At 45.2% G+C, this 18687-nt stretch overlaps 1 protein-coding gene across 1 annotated transcript in view; it reads left to right on the top strand.

Moving 5' to 3' along the window:
- The window catches only part of LOC110336662 (zinc finger protein 383-like), a 21310-nt gene extending 2643 nt beyond the window's left edge, over window positions 1–18667 (top strand). Inside the window, exons 3-8 of the mRNA XM_021219365.1 lie at window positions 5161–5241; window positions 5837–6024; window positions 6869–6960; window positions 11842–11968; window positions 12530–12661; window positions 16686–18667. Of these exons, the coding sequence (XP_021075024.1) occupies window positions 5976–6024; window positions 6869–6960; window positions 11842–11968; window positions 12530–12661; window positions 16686–18022 (1737 nt within the window). The 5' untranslated portion in view covers window positions 5161–5241; window positions 5837–5975 and the 3' untranslated portion in view covers window positions 18023–18667. The remainder of the gene's footprint in view (window positions 1–5160; window positions 5242–5836; window positions 6025–6868; window positions 6961–11841; window positions 11969–12529; window positions 12662–16685) is intronic.
- Window positions 18668–18687: the final 20 nt, after the last annotated feature.

Below are 18687 nucleotides of genomic sequence, written 5' to 3'. Positions count from 1 at the left end.
CTGTGTGTATGGCCGCAGGTTTGAAACAATTGACTGGAGCCAGTTGGGCTCATCTTTTGGTACACAACTGAAGGCAATGAGACCGTTCCCCCCCCCCCCCCGAATCTGTCAGTTGCCAATAGTTCAGCAGGGAAGGACAGGGGCCCATGGACCTCTCCGTAATTTGTGATGGCTGCTGGCAAGCCCAGGCTTGTTCGATGGCTACACATTCTTAAAAGTGCATCATTATAAAAACAGCAGCGCATGCCTCTGTGGGTAGCAAAGTACATGGCGGTCTATAAAGGGGATTGTCACTTGTTGGGGACATTGTGTGTCTGGCAGATCTGCCAAGGCCTAACCACAGGTCGATACTGAGCCTTTATGTCTATTTCTGGGCAGAAACAGCAAACTGTGTGGTCCATCAATGTGTCTTCAACAGTAGTTTGCTTCTTTGTGGAGGTCACAGCCACAGGGAAGGAGTGCTGGGGAAAGAGTGTGTCCATGTGTGGCTCAGCTTAAGACCTTGATGCTAGGGACATGGTGTGAGGGAAACTGAGGCCAGCATGAAGGAAGAAACCCTGAGGTTCTGATAGCACTAAAATCGATACCAGTGCACGGGAGCACCACACTCCCTCTTGGGCACTGTTCGATTACTTGGTGTTCATGGAACATTAGATATTCTTATTTTTAAAAAGCATGTATTTTTACTGTTAAATGCTGTGTATGTGTATGTGAGGGGGAGGTCTGGACATATATAGATAAAGTGCTCATGGCTGTCAGATCCTCTTAGAATTGGAGTTACAGACAGTTGTGAGCCATCCAATGAGGAGTCTGAGAACCACACCCGGGACCTCTGCAAGAGCAGTAGGCGTACTTTACCAAGAACCATCTTCCCAGTCCTTGAATCCTCACATGTAATAGTTTTTAAAATATTTATTCGTGTTTGTGCACACACACACACATGTACACGTGTGTGTGCGTGTGAGGACATGCACTTTTTATGGCACTCACATGCAGGTTGGAATCTTGGTTTTGAGACCGTCTCTTTTGCTTGCTGCTGTACTGTGTATCCTAGGCTAGCTGCCTTGTGGGCTTCTCGGGGGTTTTCCTGACACTGTTTTTTCATCTCACTCTTGAAATGCTGGGAAAACTGAAGGGAACCGCCCCACCCTCTCACCTGCCTTGTGGAATTCAAACACAGGTTAGCAGGCTTACGTGGCAAGCACTTTTACCCCATCAGCACTCCCTCCCTGACCTCCTCAATCCATTTTCATTCTTTTGTTGTTTGTCCCTTTGTTATGTCTTTGAGAGAAAAATATAAAAAGGCTGAGCAACCAGCCTGGAATTCAAATTACAAGTTAAAATACAGGACACTCATTTAAATTTGATTTCAAATATATTTTTAGTAATTATCAAGCATATATTAATAGTATATATATATATATATATATATATATATATATATTAGAGCTAGTTATTAAATACATTTAGAAAGTAGTTCTTTAGGGGCTAGGGCATGAGACAGTCATGTAAAGTACCTGCCATGCAAGTTTGAGAACCTGAGTTCTACCCACATAAACCACCAGGCATATCATCTGGACACTGGAGAGAAGCAGTTAAGAGGGTCCCAGAGACTCCTTGGCCAGCATTTCTAGCTCATTAAGTGGATTCTAGATTACACTGAGAGACCCTATTTCAAATAACAAGATTGACTGGCTCCTGAGGAATGACCTGTGAGGTAAACCTCTGGCTTCTACATGCCCATGCATACACATGCACATGAATATATACATGTGCCCTCCCACACATGAACACGCACACACACACACACACACACACATACACACACACACACACACACACACACACACACACACACGATCATTCTTTTTGATAGGCATGTCCAGATAGTACCTGAGGTGTTTCTGCAATTGAAAATTATTCTTTGCTTATCTGAAAGTTAATTTTACTCTATTCCATGTATTTTTATTTTCCAAATCTGGTCCCTAAGGTCTCACAGTTAAGAATGGTCATCTGGGAGTCACCCTCCCTTCACCCCCCAAGACACTGACACCTTGCCCTTGTGTCCCAGGCTTGCAGTAATATTTGGGGAGGTTGGAACTCACAGCTACAGTGGTTCTGTAGCATCCCATTTCAGACCCTGTCCAGGTGCATACATACTTTTCTTTACTATTGTCACATGTGGAGCTAGGATGTAACTCAGTTGGGAAAGCATTTGTCTAGCATCCAGGAAACCCCTGAGTTTTATCTGTAGTACCGAATCAACTCGGAATGGTGGAGCATGGCTTGTATTCACAGCTTGAGGTTGGTGAAAGTTAGAGAATCAAAAATTCTGGGTCATCCTTGGCTATATATCTAGTTCAAGGCCAAGCCAGAATCCAGGAGATTCTGTCCTAAAGAAAAAAAGTTATTGTTGGAGGGATGCTGGGGAGGGAAAGGGATCAGATAGTTACAGGGGAAATAGTTAAGCAGGTAAACCACCTGCTGTATACTCATGAGGATTAGAGTTCAGAGCCTCTGAACCCACATAAAATCCAGGTGGGGTAGGGCAGCCCTACCTGTAATCCCAGTGCTTGGGAAGAGGAGACAGAATGTGTAGAGAAAGCTGGCTAGCCTGGCTAGCTAAAACAGTGATGGGGAAGTCCTTGCCTTCCAAGAACCAAGGAAGATGCCTGATGTCAACCCTGGGGCTCTGTACAAACATAGGCACATGCAGCTCACGCACAGACACACTCACACATACATATACAGACACACATACAGACACACACACACATTCACAGACACACACACATACAGACACACATACACACACATGCAGACACACACAGACAGACACATACACACAGACACACACACATACACAGACACACACACATACAGACACACACAGACACATGACAGACACATACACACACACAGACACATATGCATACATGCAGACAAACACAGACACAAAGACACAGAGACACACACAGACACACACACATAGACTACACACACATACACAGACACACACACATACAGACACACATATAGACACATACACACACATACAGATACACATACAGACAAACACAGACACAAATACACAGATACACAAAGACACAGAGACACACACAGACACTCAGACACACACATGCAGACAAGACACACACAGACACATACAGACACACGGACACACATACAGACACATGCAGACTCACACACATTGACACACACACACATACACAGACACACACCTACAGGCACACACACATGTAGACATACATAGATACAAACACACAGATACAAAGACACAGAGACACACACAGACACACAGACACACACATGCAGACACACACAGACACATACAGACACACAGACACACATATACACACATGCAGACACACAGACACACACATAGACACACACACATACACAAACACACACCTACAGACATGCACACATGTAGACATATATAGACACAAACACACAGATACACAAAGACACAGAGACACACACAGACACACATATGCAGACACACAGACACACATACAGCATGCAGACACACACATGCAGACACACACACAGACACAAACACACATACAGACACACACACATGCATACATACACAGACACAAACACACAGATACACAAAGACATAGAGACACACACATACACACATGCAGACATACACAGACACAAAACACACAGACACAGATACACATACACACACAGGCACACATACACACACATGCAGACAGGCACAAACACACAGACACACACAGATACACACAGACACACATACAGACACACACAGAGACATACAGACACACATGCAGATACACACAGACACAAACACACAGATACACACAGACACATATACAGACACACACAGAGACACACAGACACACATGCAGACACACATGCAGACACACAGACACAAACACATAGACACACAGATATAAACATGCAGACACACATGAAGACACACACAGATACACACAGACACATATGCAGACACACACTGAGACACACAGACACACAGATGTACACATGCAGACACACACAGACACAAGCACACAGATACACAGACACACATACAGACACACACAGAGACACATGCAGACACACACAGACACAAACACAGAGACACACAGAGACACACATATGAACACATGCAGACAGGCATACAGACACACACACAGACACACATGCCAGTAGGCAAACACACACACAGATACAAACACAGAGACACATACAAATGCAAAAAGAGGAGGAGGAGGAGGAGGAGGAGGGGAAGGAGGAGGAGGAGGAGAAAAGATACACCTAAGAGGAAATAAGTATTTAACTTAGAAGTCTGGAGTCTAAAAGTTAAAAAAAAAAAAACAAAAAAACAAAAAAAAACAAAAGGTCATGTCAGGCATCAGCAAGGTCTGGCTTAGCTGCATTGCCTCCTGGTGGAACGTGTGTGTAGCCTCTCCCTTGCATGAACTAGCAAGATAGCAGGGGAAAGGTGCCGATAACATGACTTCAGTCCCCTGAGAGCCACATGGTGAAAGAAGAGAACCAACTACAAACTGCCCTCTGACCTGTATCACACTCAGTGGCACACGTACACCTATCCCCCACACAAAATAAATCCATAAAAATTTTTAAAAATTTAAAGGGGATCATATGTTGGGAGGCTCCACCAAAACCTCATCATTCTTCTGGGGAAGGTCAGATTAAGTTTCTAACTCTCTTGATACCATTAAGACAACACGTTGGGCTTAAAGTCCCTATGTGAGTCCGGGGATTCCTGGGGACAGGACTGAGACTGGGACCTGGGCTTTCAAACATGTTCCCTCACTTTGGAACAGGATTTTAAAAGACTTGGGACTCTGGCTGTTTACTAAGAGCTGTCTTTACTGAGAGCTGGCTGTATTCCAGGCACTAGAGGTAGGATGTGATTTACAGTTGTGATTTCTTCCCCCAGTGCTTTTACATTCATAACAGTCAATCTCAGAAGGATCCAAGAGAGAATCCCTAAGGAGTAATGGTATTTCTTTGAGAATGCAGTGTGCCGAGGTAAATTATGGGCATGCTCAAGGCTGAAGCAAAGGGCAAGGAAGAAAATGGAGAGGTTGGGGGCCTGAGAGATGGTTCAGCAGTTAAGAGTCCTTTCTTTTCTTGCAGAAGTTTGTTCCCTGTACCCACAAATAGGATCATCACAAATGCCAATAACTCCAGCTCCAGGGCATCCGGCATTGCCAGTAGGTATTGCTTGCACATGAATACACACACACACACACACACACACACACACACACACACACACACACACACGGTGTGTGTGGGGGGAGCAAGGGGATTAAGAAAAGGGGAAATTAGATGGATGCTGCTTGGATGCAAAGGTCATTGGTCTTGAAACCTGACGGAGTAAATGACACCAGCTCACTGGTAGAGAAGCTGTTGTAGAAAAGTGTTCCGTCAGGGCATGCCAGTATGCCGAAGGTAGGGTTCATTGCACAAAGATGAACACAGATGCAAGATGCATGTAGAGCCTGGTGGAGAGGGGGGTGGGGGTCAAGAACGAATTTCTCATGAGACTTTGGAAGATCATAGAGGGAATGCCTGTCTCGGCCGTCAGCCATGAATTCTTGCTTTTAAAACTTGTTTGCTTGCTTTGTGTGTATATGCAACTGTGCCTGAATGTGGTGCAGTGCCGGTGGAGACCAGAAGAGGGCATTAGGTCCTCTGGGAGGGCTCTTACAGGCAGTTGTGAGTCACTATGAGCATACCAGACACTCTCCAGTGATCATCTCATTGACCTTCCAAGAGGGAGGCTTTGCTGACATGGCTTTCCTAATAGGGGCATGGAGCCTGAAGACCTTACATCTGCCTGAGGCCACCAAGCTGCAGAGCTAAGAATTTAAACCCAGACTGTCTGGGTCCATAAGCCTCACCTAGTCGTCCTACTTCCAATTCACACAGTATTTCATTCTCTCACCATGAAGAGGTGTGTCTCAGAGGTGAAGACTAAAGCCCCAGTTAATGAAGGTAAGAGACATATGGTTTAGGAAAAGGCAGGTTTATGTAGTGGGGACCTCCTAGACCTGAGTGATGGAAAGAGTTTAGACTTGAGATGCCTTCCACTCACTCCCCCTGCACACCCCTGACTATTCCGCTCTCAGAAGTCTCCTGAGGTACTGTTTTGGTTAATCGTCTATTGCTGTGACAGAACACCATGATCAAGGCAACTGCACAGATTTAGGCGAATGGGTGTTCTCGAGTAACTCTTCAGGGGATCTCTGAGCTGGTAGAACACTTTCAGAGCCAACTGTTGGGATCAATTTTTTAACGTACCCACCCTCGCCCCACCACGTGTATGTATAATTGGTGGCCGGGGAATGATTTTCTAAATTCAGCTCTGCCCTTTCACCACGTGAGAACCGGGGATCACACTCAGGTCCTCAGTCCTAGGAGCCGATGCCTTTTATCTGATAAGATCCTGTTGGCCTGGCACCATAGTGTCTAGTGTACAGAAGATGTCACAATTAAAAGTAGGTATTGCCTCTCCTTGCTTAGCAACCCGAGTCTTCCCCTGGAAGTGTGATTTCCCGTTTCTGTGCTATTCGGAAAGTGCCACAGTCATAATCAAGTATTTGTGTATCTATAACTATATATAAGCATACTTTTCCTCACATGTGTTAGCCTAAAGGTACCACTCAGGGGGCTCGGTTTACTTTTGCTAGAGTTTCTCTGAACAGTCAAATACCTGCCTGGAATGTAGTACAGTGCTGGCTACACGTTGGTGTCTGTCCCCCATTGAGCATTTCTTACGAATGGGTTTTCCTACTCTTAAGAGCCAGAGTGGCCTCATGACTTCTTCCCCGTCCACCAGCCTCACCTTCACCAAATCCTGATCAGACACCAAACCAGCTCTCTGAAAAGAAGCGAAGAGTTCCAACCACGTCGTTGCCAACCTGGGACAAGGTAAGCCATTGACCAGAAACCAGCTTGGTCTGGGGAAAGCAAGGACATTCCCACCTTTCTGCCCTGCATGTACATACATGGTACCTTCAAAGGACCACCTAACGAGGGGAATTTCCTAAGAGAGGCTCCCCCCCCCCACTTCCTAATTCCCATCTCTGGAATGTAGGATGACACCAACTTCATCATTTTCTTTCTTCGCTTTCCTTAAGATGTATCTTGTTTTCATTATGTGTATGTGTGACATACGTGCAGTGCCCTAGGAGTCAGAAGAGGGCGCCAGTCCCCTAGAGTTTGAGTTCCAGGTGGTTATGAGCTGCCAGACTTGATTGTTGGGAACTGAAGTCTGAGCCTCTGCACAGGCAGCAAGTGCTCTTAGCCACCTAGTTATCCCTCCGGTCCTTGTTTCCTTTTCTTTGTAGCAGTTATTGCTATCTGGCAATATATTATATTTTTAACTTGTTCATTGCTCATCTGCTCTTCTCCATCTGCAAGGGTAGGGACCTCCTTGTCTTCTGTTGACCGGGTGACATATCCCCTGTGCCCAGATAGGATGCGCTGAATGGTGGAGACTGAAAAGTCTGGGTGGGAGGAGATTCAGTTTTCAAGGGGAATACTAAAGCAGATTGTCCTCTGAAGGTAAAACGTTCATTAATTGCTGTGGATAGAGAGCAGCAAGGCAGAGCCTCAGAGAATGGTTCAGACCCAAGAGGCAGAGTAGGGAAGCGGATGCCTCTTCCGATAGATCTCAGAGGAAGAAGGAAGTTTAACAGCATGAGCCCTCATGCAGGTAGCAGGGGAAGAGAAGGGAATTTTGCAGAAGGGATGCAGGACAATTATCCTGGGAGCGAAGAGGGCACATCTCGTTGATTTGTATCCATTATACTCATAGTCTCTTTCCACTGGCAGCCTGAGATCTGTGAACTTTCGTGGGGAAGCAAGAATGATGCCCACCATTCTCCGTGAAGCTGGAGTCCTGGAGACATTCTGGGCTCTTGGTTAGATGTTCACAGACAGGCTCTCCCTCAGTTGGAAGCTTGCTCCTTTCTTTACAGATGAAGGAGAGGCCACCGCAGGCACAGGCGGGCCTGGCCTGAGCCACAATCTGGTCTGGATATTTTAGCAAGCCCTTTCTATGTCTGGGCGAAGTGAGTGAATGGACAGTGAGTGAATGAGTGTGCAGATGAAGGAGTGAATTAGTGAATGGCCCTTTAGAAGCAATCAACCTTGACCTGCAGCAGTCCACCTGGAATTCACACCTCCTTTTTATTCTGGCGCTTCCGATTTTTTTTTTCTTTAGGAACACCTTGTCTTCCAACCACTTTGGATGAAGGTGATAATATCTTTTAAAAATTCTTTTAAGTTAATGACTTTAATTATGTTATCCAATCATTTGATTTAACATCGTTTTCTTTGACAATTTCACACATATAGAGAGAGTATCCCGAGCATATCCACACACACACATACCCATTGTCCTGTCTTGGCCCTCCCCCATTCCTACTTGCCAACTAGAACCACCCCCCGGCCCCTTCTATTTTTATGTTTTTCTGTTTTGGCCCATGAATGGAATTAGGGTTGTCTGCATTAGTGCGGGTGTGGGGTTATTTACTGGAGCATGGGAAATTTAGCGGCGGTCACACCACTGAAGAAAAGGACATTCCCCTCTCCTGGCAAACATTGACCACTGATAACTCCTGAGGGACATCTGGGGCCTCGTGACTCCCCTCCCTGCTGTAATTATGGGATGTTGATGGGCCTACTCTTGTGCAGGTGTCCACAACCGCTGTGAGTTCATGAGTGCATCGGCCATGCCATGTCCAGAAGACAGCACTTCCCAGCTCTCCTCTTCATCCTCCAGCTCTTACACTCTTTCCACCTCCCTCTTCTGCAGTGTTCCCTGGGCCTTGGATGGGGTGATGTAGGGAGAGGTTGTTCTTAACCTCACCCCACTTTCAGGCTCACTCAGGGCCATAGTGATTGATTCAAGGCCGAGCGTGTGACTCAGTCCTGATCAGTGAGAACTGGTCTTGAGACTGCATTGACCTCGGGGTTGCTTAAACTGCTGGGACAGAATCCTGGAGGGGCACTGTGGCAAATGAGAGTTCCAGAGGAGAGATGGGGAGAGATGGGCAGCCATCAGCAAGTCTGAAGTACCTGCAGGCTCACGTGGGCTTCCGTTCAGCAACTGGAGGACTGGACCGTCTTTCCTATTAGCAGCAATAACATACTCAGATACACACAATGCACATACAGAGACATATACACATGTACACATATACATACATATACACATACATATATATACCCACATATATATACACACACACATACACACCATATATGCACATATACACACTGTACACATATACAGTCACAGAGACATACCCACTATACACATACATATACACATACACCACACACACAGAGATTACACACATATACACATATACATATACATACACATTATACATATACACACAAATAGTATACACATACCCATATACACATACATACACATATATATACACATATCCAGATATACATACATATACATATTACACATATATATATGAATACACATACTACACATACACAGACACATATACATACATATACACATATACGGACTACACTCAAACATATACATATACATACACATACACTTACACATACACTTACACTTACACATACACTTACACTTACACTTACACATACACTTACACTTACACATACACTTACACATACACTTACACATACACATACCCATTGGACTCATACATAATAAACACATATGAATACTCACTATATACATATACACACATAGCCACTGTGCACACATACACCTACACTACACAGATATACATACCTACATATATATACACCACACATGCATACCCATATCCATCATACATATATACCATACAGACATACACCACAGAGACACAGACATACTACACAGATACACAGACATACATATACAACACACACACATACACACACACAGAAACAATAATTTAAAACTCACAGGGAAGCTTTAAGAAGTGCACAAAGGTCACCCAACATCTGGAATTTGCTGACATTTCTCCTATTGCCTTGCCATCTGCATATTTATTTTCAAAGCCATCGAGCACAGAGTACACACTGTAGCCCTCACCTCTAAATACTTCAGTCTGTGTTTCCTAAGAATGACCATTGTTTTCAATGCTGGAGACTGAGCTGTACTGTCACTCTTCTCATCTCACAGAGGTGGAGACAGAGGCATGGAGAGTCACTCACTTGAAGACCCCTGGCTCTTTGGAGGTCAGGGAGAGTCAAGCTCAAGGCCCTGGCCCTGACTCCACGTGCCTCCTAGAGTGCTCACTCTAACAACCACAGTGCTAACCTTCTCCCTTTCTTCCTCTGTTCTTTCCTCTTGAAGCTGTTTTCCTTTGCTGCTCACCCCCTGAGAGACCTGCCGTGCTCTGCTCTGCTCTCCTCTCCTCTGCCTCCTCCTCGCCACTGGAGCTCCAACTGTTGTCTGCTCTTTCAAGCACGTGGAAAGGTCTCCTGGGCACGATGTTCTCCTAGCACTGTGCCACACTGGGATGTCCCTGAGGCTATGTCCAGGCCCCTCTTCCCTGTGTGCTCTAGAAGGACATACATGACTGTGGCCATGTGAGGTGTTTGATAGAATGGCATTGCTGTCCTTCCGTGTTAGTTTGTGTATGAGCATTCAAGGCTGGCCAAACCAGGAACCTTTGTTGCCGTTCTTCCTTAGGATGCTGGGGAGAATTCACCCCAGTTCAGTCCGCGATCTGAACCAGCTTGTGGGGTGTAGGAAGCAAAGGTTCTTTTCTTTGGCCTTCTAAAAGAAAATTGGGGGCCAGTGAGATGACTCAATGAGTAAGGTGCTTTACAATCCCACTCTATCAGTGAGCCCTCTCTCCAGCCTCTGATTATTGGGCATTTTAAAAAGCTTACGTCATAGTTTTCTACTATCCCATTAGCCAAATCTGGGTTCAGAATGGGAAGAAAATGCATACCGCACACCCCTACTTTCATTTCTATTGCTGTGATAAAATACCATGACAAGAAGCAACTGAAGGGGAAGGTTTATTTGGCTTATAGTTCCAGGTCACAGACCATTAGTATGAGGAAGTCAAGGACTGGAAGCATCCCATCCTCCATCAAGGCAGAGAAAGGAATGTACCTACATCGCCTGCTTGCTTAGCATTTAGCTAGATTTCTCTCTACTCTTATACTGTCCCAAGCCAAGACTATGAAATGGCGGACACCCGTGCAGAGTGCATCTTCCCATCCTAATGAACTCAATCATGATAGCTGCCTCCTCCCCGTCCCTCACAGACTAACCTGATCTAGACAGATCCTCATTGAGACTCTCTTCCTGGGTGATTCTAGGCCTTGTCAAGTTAATACGTAAAACAAATGAGCACACTGAAGGCCGGCCGCAGAGATGGTCAGCAGTTAAGACCGTTTGCTTCTCTTGCAGAGGACTTGAATTTGGTTCCCTGCACCTATATTAGGCAACTCCCAATGGCCTATGACTCCAGTTCCAAGGGATCTGAGATCCTCTTCTGACCTTCACAAGCACCTGCACACATGTGACATAACCCACACAGACATACCCATATACATTAACACACACACACACACACACATACACACACACAAACACACACATACACACACACACAAAACCATACATACACACAAATGGTACGGACCTAGTGCAAAGTGAGGAGGTACCAGGGCTATCTCCGAAGTCTGCAACGGTGTAGAATTCTGAATACAGCCCAAACTCCCACCTCTTTGCATCTACTCTCCTGGGCCAAGGGAAAGACAAGGCCTCGTATGAGCGGTAGTGGGACTTTGGTGTTATAGGAACCAGTGATCTTCAAAGATGTAGCTGTGTACTTCAGCCAGAAAGAGTGGCAGCTACTGGAGCCTGCTCAGAAGGACCTGTACAAGGATGTGATGCTGGAGAACTACGAGAACCTGATCTCTGTGGGTAAGGATAACTTTCTTACAGTTCGTACTGGCCTCGTGAGAGCTCGCGGGTCTCAATCCTGAGAGGCTGTGGTTCATAGGGATGAACTCTACCATAAGACTAAATTCAGACACTGAAAATTGGACGCTGTTGACGGCATCCTAAGACTTTCCAAAAGCCCTCCTCTTCGGAAGCCCAGTGTTTACCTCCTATGCAGAGTAGAAGCTGGGATGTGTTGGGAATGGGTGGCCCTTCTCTCTCCCTATTCCTCCCCTTCACTGATAGGTCTGGCTTAAGTCACAGGAGCCCAGTTAGGCCAATCCTGATGGACAGTGGGTTGAAAAATGGGTTTATTGGATGATAGGGTTATGAGCTCAGTCTCTTGGACTATTAACATGATAGGGAGGCGGGGGGCGGGACAAGGTGAAGGAGGTGATAACTTCGATGTTCCAGCTGGGGTGGTTCTTTGTGTTTCTATGCAAATATCTGATTTGAAAAGTGACTCTTGGGAGGCATGCGAAAGTTTTTTTTTCCTTTTTTTCATCTTGTTTTTCTTCTTCATCTTGTTTTTCGGTGGAACAGAATATTATATTTTCAAGCCAAAGTTGATCACCAGGTTGGAGCAAGGAGTTGATCTTTTTGCCAAAGAGAACGATGTTCCTGGAGACCCCCAGCAAGGTGAGGCAGGAGTCAGCAGAAGTGACACCTCTGCAGGTGAGTTGGAGGGACATTGCTAGCGTCTCTGCAAACTATTGTCTTAGTTTAGCTGCTGTGAACAGACACCATGACCAGGGCAACTCTTAGAAGGACAACGTTTAACTGGAGCTGGCTGACAGGTTCAGAGGTTCAGCCCAGTATCATCAAGGTGGGGCCATGGCAGCGTCCAGGCAGGCATGGCGCAGGGGGAGCTGAGAGTTCTACATCTTCATCTGAAGGCAGCTAGAAGAAGATGGGCTTCCATGTGACTAGGATAAAGGTCTCATTGTCTATCCTCACAGTGACACACTTCCTTCAACAAAGCCACACCTACTGCAACAAGGCCACACCTCCTAATAGTGCCACTCCCTAGGCCAAGCATATTCAAGCCACCATAGCTATGGTTCTTGACCTCCATCCCTCTGGGGAGACAACAGGGTAACTGCAGAACTTGATTCCTTTGAGGCAAACTTTGCCTTCCTGCCATCCCCCAGAGATGTTTGCACACTCCGGATTGGTACCACACTTTTTCCTTCTCCCTTGTCTCCTGGGGTTACAGGTAACAATTACAGCATGACTCTAGACTTTTATACTGGATCTCTTCTCAAATGGTGATTCTCCACTGTGTTTCAATTATTGTTCCCTCCAGAATGTTTTGCTTCTTATTTTTTAAGTGTGTGCATGTGCGTGTATGTGTGTATGTGTGTGTGTACACGCGCGCGTGTGTGTGCATGCACACATCAGTAAGGTATGGGTACACGTAGAGGCCAGAGCGAGTCATCACATGTCTTCTGCCTTTTTTATTTTATTTCTAGAGAGCCTCTTGCTGAGTTAGAAGCTAACCTTTATGGCTATCCTGCCCGGCTAGTAAGTTCTCAGAATCCTTCAGTGTCTGCCCCCTAATGATGAGGTTACAGGCATGTAGCTATGCCTGTGCTTTTAGTGGGTACTGGGGATTTGAACTTAGTCCCTCATGCTTGCAGATCAAGTGCTCTTACCCATTGAGCCATCATCCCAGGTCCTAACTTTCCTTTTTGTGTCTATAGCTCAGCATCTTACTTGTTTAAAAGATGTTAATAGCATTGCTTTTTAGCAGATTGGTTCCTACCCGATCTTAATCTTTTAAAAATATCATTGCTAATTCACAACCCTATGCTGACTTACAAAAATAACAGTGCATTTCTGAATCACGTGCTCATTACCCACCACTTCACCTTAAGAATACATGTAGATGGTTTTCATTAAGATAATATATGCAGCTGGGGTATGAATGAAACACAGTCTTGCTATGTAGCCTCGCCTGAATTTGTTCTTGGAATCCTCCTGCCTCAGCTTCCAAGTGGTGGGACTATAGACACACAATATCACACTCAGCTAATGTATGCATTTAAGAAGAATTCCAAGTTGTAAAAAGGGGTGTTCATTAAGAATACCAATCTCAGGACAGTGAGATGGCATGATGGGTAAAGGTTCTTGCTTCCAAGACTGAAGACCTGAATTCAGTTCCTGGGACTCACATGGAGGGAGGACGGAAAGAACTATCAACAAGTTGAGGTCCTGTTAGGCATATTTATGACCTGGCTATTATTTCATTTGGAACTGAGATATGATTTGTGTCAAGTTGACAAGGGATGGACTGTGATGGCTATTCTTGGTTGTCAGTTTGACTACATCTGGGATAACCATCACATTGTTCTCTGACCTGCACAAGTGTGTAGTCCATACACACGCCCAGTCCCCACTCAAACAATAAGTGTGATTTTGCAAGTAACAATCCTGGCGCACGCCTTTAATCCCAGCACTCGGGAGGCAGAGACAGGCGAGTTTCTGAGTTTGAGGGCAGCCTGGTCTACAAAGTGACAGCCAGGGCTACACAGTGAGATCCTGTCTTAAACCAAACCAAACCAAACCAAACCAAACCAAACCAAACCAAACCAAACCACACCACCAATACTCTTGTTTAATCTAGCTTCTATTTCCCTTATTCTAGGCTTTTCATTTGTTTTTAGATTTGCATACAAAACAGCAGGCTTCATTAGGACGTTTTTTGACATATTTCTTGTCAGTTGTCTTACCCCATCTGTTTCCCCATGTTCCTCCCAGTAGCTCCCCTTCTACGTTTTCGGTTAGATGTTTTTTTCCTATTTCCTTTCTCCCCGTCCCCTCCTTTACAGCCCTTCCCCCTCTAGTGGTCTCCTTTCTAGTTTCATGACCTACACCCACTCACTCCCACACATATGCACATGTGTGCAAGGAAGATTGAAATATAGAATCTCCATAGGAGAGAAAACATGCAGTTTTGGGCCTTCCAAGTCTGTCATGTTTTTCTTAATATAAAGTTTCCTATCCTTTTTTCCCCCCCTTTTTAATCATTTATTTTGTTATCGGCCTTATGTACCATGTTTAAGAAGTATGATCCTGGCCGCTGTCCACTGTTAGAGAAATGTGAGGTAGGAATGTTGTGGTGAATGCTGCCTCAGGCCGTGTTGGCTGCTAAGACAAAGAAGGTCCAGGTGACCAAGGCTTACCTTTGTAGTTCTGAATTCTGGGAGTCCAGGTCTGGGGTGCAAGCATGACTGAGCCCCAGAGAGAGCCTTCGTTTGGATTGTAGAAATCAGTTTCTTCTGTATGTGCTTACATGATGTAAATAGATCTAGAAAGATCTCTGGCCTTTTATTAAAACAATGATCCCATTTATGAGGGGTTCGATCTCATGACACAAATGATCTCTCTGGGGCCCTACTTTCAAGTGCCATCATATTAGGGATTGATCAGAAATGATACCAGCATTAAAGTAAAAACAGAAATAGAACATCAAGAACTCCCATAGACACCGGGCGGTGGTGGCGCACGCCTTTAATCCCAGCACTCGGGAGGCAGAGGCAGGTGGATTTCTGAGCTCGAGGCCAGCCTGGTCTACAAAGTGAGCTCCAGGACAGCCAGGGCTGTACAGAGAAACCCTGTCTCAAAAAAACCAAAAAAAAAAAAAAGAACTCCCATAGACTTCTGGGAGAAGTACTGGTTGGTAGAAGTACTTAGGAGAAAACAATCATTAGACAGTACCCACTAGCATTGTGCAAATATGAGTATCCAAACAGCTATAGTCCCAGATATAGACAGGAGAGAAATGCGCACTGTATTCAGAGTGCCTCAAACTGAGGTCTAGCCAAATGCCAATTAGTGACAAAAACGGTGAAATATGTATTTGGAATATTTGTATTAAGGAATATTATAAATGATGCAAATGAGAGATAGCCATGATGCAAAATAATGTGGGTGAATTTCACACAAAGAACATTATGCGCAAAAAGGCCAGGTCCTAAAGAGCGAATATTGTATCCGCATTTAAGATGGCTAAGAGAAGAGAAAACTAATTTATAGTTAGAAGCCAAGGTTTGGGCAGGGAGATGGCTCAGCAGGTGAGGGCACATGTCGCCAAGCCTGACAAACTGCGCTGGCTGGATCCTAGAATCCATATGGTGAAAGGAGGGAGCCTCTAACTTCCACATGCAAACCATGGCACACCCTGTACTTGCCCCCCCCCCCCCCACATACGTTCTAAGAATGTGAAGACAACGAAGAGGAAGAAAACGGAAGAGGGCTGGGGTAGAAATGATAGCTTACCTGCTTCTGCTCTTAACCTGGAGACCGCAGGCATGGATGGATGTGTTTGGTCTGTGAGCCCCAAACAAGCACATATTTTGTATTTTATACGTTTTGTACATATGTTATTCTCTAATTGTTGGTAAGCGTTTTTTTGTTAAAACAAAACCAGACATGGAACATGTTTCGGTTCTAAATCTCCTTCATGGAGCTGGAGAGATGTCTCTGTGGTTAAGAATGTTTACTGTTCCCGCAAACACCAGGAATCAATCAGTTCCCAGGACCCATGTCAGGCCCGTCAACTACCTATAACTCTAGGTCCAAGATATCTGGCGCCCTCTTGTGGCTCGCACAGGCATCTGCATTCACATGGCATATACATAAAGACACACACATACATTTAAAAAAAATATTTTTCAATTTTTAAAATCTCCTTTAGGGAAGAAGACAGGGGATAATTCCACAAAGGCAGAAATCCGGAAGCCAGACAATTCTAAGACAACATCACTGGAGAAGCAGAAGAAGGCAGATCAAGGGCATGGTTCCCAGAGTTTGAGAGCAGAAAAGACCTCAAAGAGTGATGACAGACCATCTCAAAATAAGGAGAAATGTGCCTCAACTTCTGCTACAGAAGCAAGCAAAACCAGCACACCGGGCAATAAGGAGAATGAATCTGCAACTCCGGGCACATCTTCGGGTCAAACATCAGCAGCAACTACACCACCACAGAGCGCTCCTTCAGAAAAGTCGACCTCGGGGAAAGATGTTCAAGGAAAACCACAGAACACGAGCAGTTCCACAAATCCAAAGCGCAAGCCTGCCCGACAAGGTAAAAACCACTTTAAATGCAAGGAATGCGGGAAAACCTTCAACCAGACCCTCCACCTTGTGGAACACGAGCGAATTCACACCGGAGAGAAACCCCACAAGTGTGACACGTGCGGCAAATCTTTCCGGCACCTCTCATACTTCCTCACGCACTACCGAATTCACACGGGAGTGAGACCCTACAAGTGTAAGGAGTGTGGCAAAGCCTTCAACAGCAGCTCCACTCTCAACAATCACTGCAGGATCCACTCAGGGGAGAAACCCTTCAAATGTGACGAGTGCGGGAAAACCTTCAAGCAGAGCACAAAACTCACCCGTCACCAACGGATTCACACCGGGGAGAAGCCCTACAAGTGTGGAGAGTGTAACAAGTGCTTCGGCCGCAGCTCATCCCTGAGGGAGCACAAGAGGATCCATACCGGAGAGAAGCCGTACTGCTGTCAGGTGTGTGGGAAAACCTTCAGGGTCAACTCACATCTTTCGGAGCACCAGCGGCTCCATTTGAAGGTGAAGCCCTACAAGTGTGATAAGTGCGGGAAGCACTTCCGAAACAGCTCGTACTTGACGGAACACAAGCAGATCCACGTGCCCGGGGCCCGAGTGGACTGCCCAGAATGTGGGAAAGTCTTCGCTTGCAAAGTAGCCCTTCTCAAGCACCAGAAGAGACATGAGGCAAACTCCAGGTATCGGTGCAAGGGATGTGGAAAGACTTTTAGATGTAAGTCAAGCATCCAAAGGCACGAGAGGCTGCACGCTGGGGAGAAACCTTTTGTGTGCACTAAGTGTGACAAAGGTTTCACTGACAAAACTACATTGAATAATCACTTGAAAATCCACTCTGGAGATAGGCCAGATCCATGCGCCCAGTGCGGGAGAACCTTTAAAAAACTGGCTACCTTGCTGATTCACCAGAAAAAGCATGCTAAAAAGAAGCCCACAGATGTATAAAAGACCTTTAGCCAGAACTCACATTTGGGTCTTTGGGACAAAGTTAAAACAAGAGAAACGATACATATGAACAGTCCCTTCGTTTCTTAGTTGTTGTTTTTCAGTAAGTCAGTAGTTTTCTAGAAATGACTGTTTTTTGTTTTTTTTTTTTAACCCTTCCCCTACTTGGAGCATTTGTGCAATATAAACAAACGTTTTTGTTGTTGTTACTATTCCAACAGACAGGTACTACTATCAACTGCATCTGTGGATAGAGGCAAAGGATGATGTCAAACATCCTCCAGTGAACTAAACAGACTCCCTTGCCTTCTACTAACTAAGGAAGATCTGGCTGGCATGCACATTTGAGGAATTCAGGTGGAGTTTCCTCTGCCAGCCACTACGGTAACCTACGGTAACCACTAACAAGATCTTGCCGTTTAAATATCAACGTGTGGTAAACATTTAAATTCAAACACTTGGATGAATCATTGACATTCCCAGTCTTCATTAGCCAGTGAGCCTCACTACAGCTAACATTTTCAACACCATGGAAGATTCTGTTTAGAACTGATGTGAATGACCAATAATTCCTTCATGGGGTGACTCCAAGGAAAATAGGACACAGCTTTGTGACACTGAATCTAAATCTATCTGTGCTTTTTTTTTTTTTTTTTTTTTTTTTT

Source organism: Mus pahari, chromosome 19, assembly GCF_900095145.1.
Source record: "Mus pahari chromosome 19, PAHARI_EIJ_v1.1, whole genome shotgun sequence".
NCBI lineage: Eukaryota > Metazoa > Chordata > Mammalia > Rodentia > Muridae > Mus > Mus pahari.
The sequence above is the reverse complement of the archived record's forward strand: the minus strand, read 5'-3'. Positions and strand labels throughout refer to the sequence as shown.